The sequence below is a fragment of the Siphateles boraxobius genome, unplaced genomic scaffold (genome assembly GCF_051911475.1).
Source record: "Siphateles boraxobius isolate OS27281-9 unplaced genomic scaffold, OSU_SipBor_1 12, whole genome shotgun sequence".
NCBI lineage: Eukaryota > Metazoa > Chordata > Actinopteri > Cypriniformes > Leuciscidae > Siphateles > Siphateles boraxobius.
In genome coordinates this window covers 21,936,344-21,947,910 of record NW_027508722.1, presented here as the reverse complement: position 1 = coordinate 21,947,910, position 11,567 = coordinate 21,936,344, and the positions used below count along the sequence as shown (strand labels likewise).

Sequence of the window (11,567 nt, the reverse complement as noted above, 5' to 3'; positions counted from 1 at the left end):
CGCGATATAAACAAACCAGACCAGAACTCAACACAGCGAGGCAGTTATCTCAGTCTGCACTAAGATATGTACGTGCATTGTTAACTGAATGTTTCCACTGTTCACTGATCAAAATGTAGTCAATCTGGGCTCTGGTGAACCTACCTGGGTTTCTCAATGTGTATCTTTGTTTATAATGTAGACAGAAAAGGGTGATGGTGATCACCAGGTGGTGCTCAGCACACTTTCTTCTGCATTTTCTCCAACTCTGTCATTGTCACCTGTAATTGGCAATAAATTCTGTTTGGGAGTCTCTGCAAGTAATTTCTCGATCTCATTATAAAACTGTTCATCAGGTTTGTCAGCTGATGGAGCATAGCACTGTATCGCCATTACATTTCTTGGTTTTGAGGCAAATTTAGCAGAGATAAATCTGCTACTCACTGGGTTATATGTAAAACATAGGGTAGTGGAATTATTGACAACTTAAAATGTGAATTGTGTTTTTTGGTTTGTTTGTTTTTTTACAATAGGCCTCACAAAAAAAAAACCTTTCCCCTAAAATTTACACATTTTTAAACAGTTAATGACCATGCTGTTCTAAAGACAGAGAGGACCATTAAAGAAAAATAAAACACAATTTTTTCATCATTATTCCAATGCCCAGAACTTCTTACCATGTCCTTTGAAGTTCAACAAATAAAAGAAAGTCAGCTGTGACTTAAAGAGCGAAGAGAAGAGAACTGGCCCATACTGGATGGGAATGCTTTAAAAGCTAAGTACATATAATCATGGGGTTAGTGAAATGTACCCTTACATTTATTTTTCTGTCTGCCACTGATAAACACTTTGGCACATGTGTTTATATGGTGTGCCTGACAATCTGCTGCCTGAAATCTACAGCCATTACTTAATAAATGAATTAACAAGTGTACACACAAGACTGACTAACTAAATGTATGTATTTAGTGTTATATTAAGGCAAACTCTTTAACCAATTTCCGACTTATACTGCTATTAAGAAATACAACAAAAAAATATTTCTAGAAATATCTAAAATTAATTAAAATTGCACTGTTGCACTTGATTTGAACTACATGGTTCTCAACTCGTTATTAAGGATTTAATATTTCATAAAAGTTCTCAAGAGCACCATGTGGTTTCTGTTTTTTTATAGAAATTAAGTGAATTTGAAATTCAAAAAATAATATTGCTTCTTTGTGTCTGAGATCTCTTGAAGTGTTGTACATCCACATTAGTCCTACACTAATAACCACCTGCTGTATTCATAAGCTATACAATTATTGTCATTTGCTACAAATTATGTTTTTGAAAGATATATTACTATGACAAATATAAGATCACATTTAGAAAAAAGAGGCATTATTTACAACCATGAAGATGAATATAAAAGATTGACACTTCCTCAGTTCCCATATTTTTTCATGCTGACAAAAACATCTGGAAACCACTTTTGGCTGACTTTCAACCATCTGTGAAAATGGTGTATGTCAGCGAGCTGTCTTTACCACGTGGATTTGACAGTGAAGTGTTTTGCAATATATTGCAACTATTTCACAATACACACCCTTTTTAACCTTATACATTTGAGGCTGCACAACATTTGTCAGAATTGAGTGTATATAAAAAGCTATAGTTTATTACTTCATGCTAAAATCGTGAACTTAAAAAAATTAGTACCCAGACAACACCAAATAAAAACAGCTCCTTAAGGAATCAATTGCATGTTACCATTTTTTATACTCAGACATTATCATTATCATCGTGCAATGCAATGTTTCATTTTCTTTTCTTTATAGTCTTGTTTGTTTATTTACACGAATAGAAATGCAATCAAAAAATAAAACGATAGGGGGCGACCGAGTCACCAAGAATACAAGATGATGTGGTGCTGCCTTCTGCTGGTATAATATGGTGATGAGAAAAACGGGATTGTTCTAAAACAAATTTGAAGTCCATTTGTATAAACTTAAACCGACAACTTTCATACCTGACCATCTAAAAAAAAGTCATCTTTAGAACTTCAAAAGCCAAAATTAGGGTTGTCCAGATAAACCATAGCCTAATTTCTGACACTCAGAACTCAAACACCAATGGTCAATTCAACTGAGCAAGCCTTCTCCTGCCTCTTATTTTGCTTCGGGGAACAGAACTTCACAGAACGTAACAATTGCAGTTAATGCGTAGCCTACATAGACATAAACTGTGCTAGTCAAGAACATCAGAGAAGCAGGTAGACAAAAATTCACATTGATATCAGGAGATAACACTGTAGCCTACCACAAGAGGTCGACATTCTGTTTTCTTAAATAGAAATGCAGGCAGGGGAGTCGTGGGATAAAAGATCAAGCTGTGAAGCTATATACACTATGCTCTTTACAACTATTTTGTTTACAAAACAAGCCAAACACATTTTTTCTTTGTTTTAGTTATCTACGCATTGCTAACTTCTTCCTTTATTCTATATGTTCAGATGACATATTGTTTTAACATATTGTTAAATTGTACATATTGTTATCAAAATTTCTACAGACATGTTTGCAATTTTGTTGCAAAATTGTATGCCATGATTGTCATCTCTGTATTGTTTGCAAGCATAATAATAATTTAAAAAAAAAACACTAGCCTATATGAGAAAAAATTGCACCAAAATTTATAAATCTTTGGAAAATATCACTGAACATTTATTTAACTATAGCAAAAGTTACTTTCTTACTTATGTTAATTTTTCATTTGTATTTGTTGTGGTTATTTAAAATTAGACAAATCTGATATTATTTTAACATTATAGGCTATTTAACAGCTGAGATAATTCTTTAACGCTGATCTAACCAGCAGAAGACAGGCTAACCAGGATTAAATCCCAGGTGAGATGAATTGAATCCCACTATGAGAAAAAAGGTGAATAAAGACTGAGAGTCAATGTTCAGAAATTATTAATTATTATGTTTTAAACTAGCTGTATAGTTGTGTTTTGCTGTGTGTTTGTTGTCAAACTCAAAAATGAGTTTGTTTTTAATAATAAAAAAATGACATTATTTTATATGAAAAAGTTAATTATTGTATAATTTTTTTAAAGAACACATTTAAGTTTGTCTTGTATATATTTTTATTAGATCAGATAACATTTTAATTATTCTTATGGTCATGTTACAATGTGCCCCTCACATGTTACCATGTTGGCTACCCCCCTATGGGGCACGTTGTCACACTTGACTTCCATTCTTTCGGGGTAAATCAAGAAAAAAAATATACACTGTATTAATGAAACAAAACCACATAATTGTACACTTTAAAAAAAGATTGTTCTTTAAAGGTTCATTACACTTAGTAACAGTTCTATTTAGTACCGTATCGTCCTGAAGAACCCTTTATATGCTGAAAATGGTTCTTTGTGTTAGAGATTAGGGTTCTTTATTCCCACCTTTTTGTTTTTCAAATCTGTAACTGTCAAAGCCTCCTCATTACTGATATTCTGGAGCTCAATACAATTACAGTTACTACACAGACTGTCAACATACTCTCAACATGTAAAAGATTTCGGTCCCACTTTATATTAAGTGGCTTTAAGTACTGAGTACTTACATTGAAACTAATAATTTGATACAATGGACTTATTGTGTACATACATGTTTTTACATTATACTTATATTTTAAAAATACCTGCATGTAATTACAGCTGTAATTACTGTATGTAATTACATTTGTAATTACAGTGTTGACCCTTCCCTTACACCTTAACCCACCCTTAAACCTACCCATACCACCACACCTGTCCTAACCTTACCCGTATCACACCTCAATAGCAGCACAAGTGGTTTACAATACAACACGAACACGATAAGTACATTGTACATATTTTTCAATGTAAGTACATAATACTTAAAGCCACTTAATATAAAGTAGGACCAAGATTTCTTTCTTAAAATGTCTATAAAGTATACAGTATAAATTGTAACAATCATTTCCTACCAATCATGTCTTTTTCTCTTTTTAGTTTAACAGAACATGTAAGTGTGAGCAGCTCTGTTCAGGATACTCATCTTCTCTTCTCCACAAAGTAAGTAGGCCTAACAGAGATATGGAATTTATGATCCATATTGTTAGATTTGTTTTATTATTATGATTTTATGCCTAAACATACCCAGTCACAAAAAAACATTAAAGTTATACCATGACTTTATATCACTTTTTCCTTTTAACATGGTAAAGGGCTCATTCTTTCCATTTTTGCTAATTTTGGCCATCATGAACATAATTGTTTTTACATAATCAAACGGAAGAGACACAATGTAACTCTAAACTCAATTGTTTATTTCAGATGCTGCACTCACGTCCCATAACCTTATCATCTGCAGAGAGAAACTGCCAATGAGAATACACACAAAATGAAGGATGTAAAGACATAGAGGATTGTGAAGATATTTCACTGGAACTTTGGTCTTCATTACATCTATATCCTGATCAATGTCAATTGTTATTTATTATTTATTTATTTATTATATGTATTCAGCCAACATCTGTTGTTATAGCACTGTCATTTTTGCTACAATCTACCATGTCAATAAAAAAATTAATGACACAACATTCTATTTTTTTATGTAAAACCCAAATAGAGGCAATAAGATATAAGAGCTGGCAGATACAGGGCTAAAAAAGAATTGATACAAATAGAATAGCACCAATAGCGTAATAACAATTTATAATAACTGCACGCTATTAATCAATAGTTGCGCATTAGTAAACAGTTAATTAGTCATTTATAAAGCATTAAAAAGCATTTTAAAAATACAGCTATAAAAGCTTTATTCTTGATTTATAAGCATATCTATAAAATATTTAGTAATTGTATTTTCATACTTTATTAATGATCAATTTATCATTTCTAAATAAAGTACTGCATTATTTGCAAACCAGTTATTTAGGAGTTGTCAGAGGTTCATAAGATCACTTAGAAAGTGTAAGTAAAGGATTAATAAACTATTTAAATGTACATTCATACATCTTAAATATTTCTATGTTCTGTATTACTGTGTTGTGTTTCCTTTTTCTGTTTAATAGATAAATGTGCCTTTAAATCTTAAATGCTTTACAAGGCATAAATAGTCCTCACTTTAGATGAGCTCACAAAATAGTTAACTGATCACTACTAATGCTTTATAACTACCTGAATTATTCATGAATTACAGTAGAAATACATGTTAAAAAGCAGTTATTAACACACTAAGTAACTATTACTATATGTATGAATAATAAGATGTATGAGTGTACATTTAAATAGTTTATTAATCATTTACTTACAATTTCTAAGTTATCTTATGAACCACTGACAACTTCTATAACTGATCAGTTTTTTTAAAATAATGCTATACGTTATTTAGAAATGATAAATTGACCATTAATAAAGTATGAAAATACTATTATTAAACATTACAGATATGATTATAAATCAATAATTAAGCATTTATAGCTATATTTATAAACTGCTTATTACTGTCTATTAATGCTTTATAAATTATGAATTAACTCTTTGCTAATGCTTAACTAATGAGTAATATTGTGCAGTTATTATAAAGTGTTACCAATAAGGGTAATAGTAATATGAATAATATATATGAAAATAAATATAATTGAAAAGTTTATTTATAACACCATTAAGGTCCCATATAGCACTTTCAAAGCATGGTTCTTTATGAAACCTTATAAAAAGGGTTCTATTTAGCACCAAAAAGGGTTCTGCTATTGTTACAAGCCGAAGAAGCCTAATTTGGTTCTTGTTAGAACCATTTAAAAAAAAAAGTGTAGACATGTGTGAAATTAATGCGGGGAGAAAAATACTCTGAACCCTAAGTATAAGTTTACACACACTGAAAAAGTCAAAAAGCGTTAGGTTGTGCCCTGTTCTCCCCTATTGATATTTCTACAGAAAAACTTATCTAATGAGGAGAAGGGGTATAGCTTTTCTTTCTTATAGCCTACACCCTCTAGTTTCCTTGATAAGATACCGCAACACTGAACAATGACATCACTGACAGGTCCAGAAAGCATTTATAGTGTCAAAAATACAAACCTTTAGAAGAAGAAAAAAGAAAAAAAGAAATACGGAAGAAGAAGAAAAGAGAAACTTTAAAATCTGTTAGGGAAAACAGTTCACAAATCTTGTTTGCATAACTCCGGTGATTCAGATAAAAACATATTTAAAGCATCATCTTGAACATAGGCCTAGCCTACTGTATATTGAACACACACACACAAACACACACACACAAACACACACACACAAACACACACACACACACACACACACACACACACACACACACACACACACACACACACACACACACACACACACACACACACACACACACACACACTATTTATTCTGTATATTCTCTCCCCTATATATATATATATATTGTTCTTAGTAAAATAAATTGTAAAAATTGTAAATTGAAATATCACTAACCTGTATATAATCCACAGAGGATCCTAGTGCCTTGAATGCTGTATACATATATATATATATATATATATATATATATATATATATATATATATATATATATATATATATATATATATATATATATCGGCTATATATATAAACCTAAAAGAGAAAATAGTGCAAATATTTGCGTGATAAATTATCGACAGCATGCACATCTTGTGAACCAAGACTATTCCCTAAGATACTTTGAATCTTTACCAAGATATTAAAACCTTAAATTGATGACGATCGTCCATCTTCTGTAATCCTCACATACCCAACGGTAAATGCAATAAGAAGAGTACCGAGTTGTGACGTATATTGGGTGTGAGTCATGGATGGAAGTCCTGTGAGTGAGGCGTGCTCTGAGCAAGGCACATTTGCAGCTCATTACACATCTGCGGAAAGGGTGTTCCCTGAGCTCGGAGACAGCCTATAAGTTTGAGGTCCTGAATGAAAAGTTATATCTAGAGGAGAGCAGGTTAAGGAAAGGGTGAATAAACCTGGGTAAAGATTTGTCCGAATAGGTATGTTAAAAACAGCTTATTGATTTTAATTCTATACTATTTATTATATGTGTAATTTTACACATTATATTACGTGTAATTAAAAAAAAATCCTTTCGAGTTACTTTACCTGATGTTTTTTCAGAACCAATTTTTCATGATGATGATTGCTAAAATAGTGTTTTTCCTTCAAAAGTAAATCTTTTGTCATACTTTTCTTTTTTCATTATTTCTAGCAATTTGATAATAAAATGGACATCAAGCCAGTATTAAGGAGTTTTGGCTCTCTGATCCGAGCCCTTCTTACATTTCTTTTTGCTCTCCTGGTCCTTGGGGTGATGTTATGGGCGTACATTTATGGTTTTGAAATAGTTACATCTCCATATAACATCATCTCATTTGGTTTCTATGGACTGCTGCTAAGCTTCCACGTCCTAATTCAGAGCCTTTTTGCCTTTGTGGAGCATCGGCGCATGCATGCAAGACGCAAACCTTGCTCTTACACAAAATCGATCGGCTTTACTATATCAGCCTTTCAGGAGGACCCTTCCTATCTCCGTGAGTGCCTTCAGTCAGTACGGGCTCTGCAGTACCCAACTGAGCTGCTACGCATTGTCATGGTGGTGGACGGAAACTCTGAAGATGACCGCTACATGATGGAGATGTTCCGGGAGGTCTTTGCAGACCAGGATCCTGGCTGTTATATATGGCAAAACAACTACCACTCTTGGAACCCCACTGGCCAAGTTAAAGATGCTGAAGCTGATGGTACAGAAGGAAATGATGAGGTGATGTTTGAAGACCCCCAACGCTTGGAGGTTGAAGAACTCATTAGGACCAAGAAGTGTGTTTGCATCATGCAAAAATGGGGAGGAAAGAGGGAAGTGATGTATACAGCATTCAAGGCACTAGGATCCTCTGTGGATTATATACAGGTTAGTGATATTTACAAGCACTTGTACTAAGAACAAATTGAGCATTGAATTTTAGGGGAACAAATATGTAAGAAATACTCCAATTTTTTTTTCCATATTTTACTTTTTGTAATCAGGTATGTGACTCGGACACAAAATTAGACCCTCTGGCCACAGTGGAGCTCTGCAAGGTTCTGGAGAGTAACCAGAAATACGGTGCCGTCGGAGGCGACGTGATGATCCTTAACCTTAAAGACTCCTATATCAGCTTCATGAGCAGCCTGCGCTACTGGATGGCGTTTAACATTGAGAGGTCCTGCCAGTCCTTCTTTGACTGTGTCTCCTGTATCAGTGGCCCCTTAGGTATGTAATACAAAACCTTTTTAAACCAAAAGTGTATATGAAACAAAATTGACCCTATAAATGCATGTTCTTGGTCTTATACTGAATGAGTCATTGGTGCAGCTTATTTCAAATAAAAAAGTTTGTCTTCATAATTTGTCTTCATAACACTATAAGAAAAAAAGTGGTTATTTTAAAAACTGTTCACTGACAGGTTCTTTGGGGAAACAAACATGGTTCTTATATGGCATCTCTGCGAAAACCTCCTTCTTGAACCTTTAGTTTTAAGAGTGTAGCATGAAAAAATAAATAAGTATTTAAACTATCTTTGGTTCACTCAGAGCACTGATTACTCAGTTCTCATCTGATCTAACCAAATAGGCATATTTTTGTTACTCTGATCCATGTTTTAATGTTTTGTCTGTATGAATAACTGCGTTTGATTATCTTCGTTTCAGGTCTTTATAGGAATGACCTCCTCCAGCAGTTTTTGGAATCCTGGTACAACCAGAAGTTTCTCGGCACCCACTGCACTTTTGGAGATGACCGCCATCTCACCAATCGAATGCTAAGCATGGGCTATGCTACAAAGTAAGTAGTTACTGTATAGCCAAATATAATTCACAATTGATTATTTAGAAGTAAAATTGCTAAGTGATCGTCCTCTATAATGAGCATTACATTCTTATCCTGTCAAATACCTCTAGACTGTATTTCATTTCAAACAGACATGTTTTAACAATGAGTTTCTGTTCCTATAAGGTACACTGCCCGTTCTAAGTGCTATACCGAGACTCCCGGCCAGTTTCTGCGCTGGCTCAATCAGCAGACGCGTTGGACCAAATCCTACTTTCGTGAATGGCTCTATAATGCTATGTGGTGGCACAAGCATAACCTGTGGATGACCTACGAATCCATTGTCTCAGGCATCTTTCCTTTTTTTGTCACTGCCACCATTATCAAGCTCTTCTGGACAGGCACTCTATGGGACATTTTGTGGGTTTTGTGCTGCATTCAGTTGATTGGTCTGATAAAAGCAGCCTATGCCTGCATCCTACGACAAAATGCAGTGATGCTCTTCATGTCCTTATACTCTGCCCTCTACATGACCAGCCTCCTGCCCGCCAAATACTTTGCCATTATCACCATGAATAAAAGCAGCTGGGGGACATCGGGTCGTCGTAAGATGGTGGGGAACTATATTCCCCTGGCACCCCTTTCAATGTGGGCAGCCATTTTGTTGGGAGGCCTGGGGTACACGATCTACAGGGAATGCAATGAGAAGTGGACAACAGATGGAAAAAAAGAAGAGATCAAGTTTTTGATATTTGGATCTGCAGCTTATGTGTGCTACTGGCTTGTAATGATCTGCCTGTATTGGATGTGGTTTCGGAGATTGTTACGAAAACGCTCACAGAGTTACACTGTGAATGTATAAGACAATTATTTGGGCACATTTTTATTTATTTAAGACAACTTGCACTTTTTCATGGTCTTCTTGCAATTTTATTTATAGATTGTTTTCAAACTTGCAATTGTAATTGTGATTTTTATATATATATATATATATATATATATTAGTATTGCACATGATATGATGTCCATAATACCATGAATTTAGAAATCAGAAATGATGTGGAAACTACTTGTTCTTATGAAATATGATGACTGTATTAAATGTGCAGAAAGCAATAGTCAACATTTTATGCTGTAACATTTTAAATTAAACAAATATAGCCAAGCAGTGTACAATATTGCAGATGTTATTTTTAGTAAGGGAATTGTAACATATCACTTTACATCATTGAGCTTACTGAAGTGAAATTTGATTTATTGTTGAGATAACTGAGACATACTGTTACAAAACTTGTTTACACATAATTTAAAGAATGCTGATAAAAAGATACATACCTGACACAGTGAACAGCACTGATCATGTGCTGCTGATGATGTATTAGCATTTGTTATTATCAGAATGACTACTAACACAAATATGACAATTATTTATCAGTAAATGTATTAATTATGAACACAAATATTTCATGAGAAGCATTTGTGATGTGTGCTGGTTTACAATGCTTGTAATTCTTTCTGATGTAATGTGACAGGGCATTTTGTTGTCTTTTACCTCTTGAAGAGAGTATGTTGGGTCAGTATATTTATTGCCAGCAATGTTTTGTAAATGTGAACTCAAAAATATTTGTTATTTAAACAACACAGGAGAATAAATTATTTTTTAAAGGAAACCGTGAAGAACTTATTTCAACCATTGGTTTGACATTTGTTGAAAATTTGTTTTGTTATACTTTGATGGACAAATAAATAAAAAAGTATAGCTGCAAGCAGCAATTAACAGAGTTCAAGTGCTTTAATGCCTTTATGCATCTGCATAAAAAGGTATTATGTTTTATTTAGTAAGTTTGTAACCAAGATCATGGAAACGACAATTTACAGCCAAAACAGTCAATTTACTAAGGAAATATATGTTTTAAAGCTTTTTAATAGTTATCGAAGTTGAGCCAAAAACTTATTACTAGTTCGTGAAAGTAGGCCTTTTAAATAATCTCCAATATTTAATTCGATTGACAGCTGTGGTCCTAGAGGCAAAGTTGCTCAGAAAAATTCCCTTTCTGATATATCTGAACAAAATACAATAAGGGAGGATTCCCTGACTTTTGTACATCCAGACCAGAGCTAACATAAATCAGTTTGAGTATCATTTACAGCTAAATCAATAACACTGTAGGATAACAGCCCACACATAAGTTATGGTTTGCCCAGGATAATGTATATATGATTAATTCAAAGCGAATGATTTACCCTTTTGTGTTATTTAAGGCATCTAGTCACTCAAGAACACAGGGTGAATCAGAGAGGGGTGGGTGCCATTTGGGGGTAATTGCTTCATGGAAAACATTTTATGAAGAACACTTGAGTGTTATAGCATGTTTAGACTGTTACCAAAGGCAACCAAGGTGGATCACAATAATAGGAGCTTAAATTTTTTTAATTCGTTTTAAATAAAACCATAAACAAAAACCATAAATTATCTCCAAAACTTTGACAAAAAACACCACTTACACTCCACTGATGACATCACCATTTTACTTTAAAATGGGTGGAGCTACTCACACATGTCACAATGCATGAAAGAGTAAAGTAACTGGTGACAATGACCCCGTAAAATGTCATAATTATCATGGGAGGGTTTGGTAAATAATTATCAAAGTCATTTAATAAACCATTTATCATTGTAAGTCGACCATATATGTGTTTTAGTTCATACAGTATGTTTACAGCCTATAAAAATAGATT

General features: G+C 33.5%; 1 protein-coding gene across 1 annotated transcript; it reads left to right on the top strand.

Annotated features, from left to right (window-relative positions):
* Window positions 1-7,238: 7,238 nt before the first annotated feature.
* On the top strand, window positions 7,239-9,695 carry has1 (hyaluronan synthase 1). The gene is made up of 4 exons (XM_077204948.1): window positions 7,239-7,931; window positions 8,048-8,273; window positions 8,711-8,843; window positions 9,015-9,695. The coding sequence occupies exons 1-4, from the start codon at window positions 7,248-7,250 to the stop codon at window positions 9,688-9,690; spliced, it is 1,719 nt and encodes a 572-aa protein (XP_077061063.1). The 5' UTR covers window positions 7,239-7,247; the 3' UTR covers window positions 9,691-9,695.
* The last annotated feature ends 1,872 nt before the right edge of the window (window positions 9,696-11,567 follow it).

Coding starts and splice junctions, on each gene's coding strand:
- has1 (XM_077204948.1), top strand. CDS start 7,248: ATGGACATCAAGCCAGTATTAAGGAGTTTTGGCTCTCTGATCCGAGCC. Junction 7,932..8,047: donor CCTCTGTGGATTATATACAG/GTTAGTGATATT, acceptor TTTTGTAATCAG/GTATGTGACTCGGACACAAA. Junction 8,844..9,014: donor AGCATGGGCTATGCTACAAA/GTAAGTAGTTAC, acceptor TGTTCCTATAAG/GTACACTGCCCGTTCTAAGT.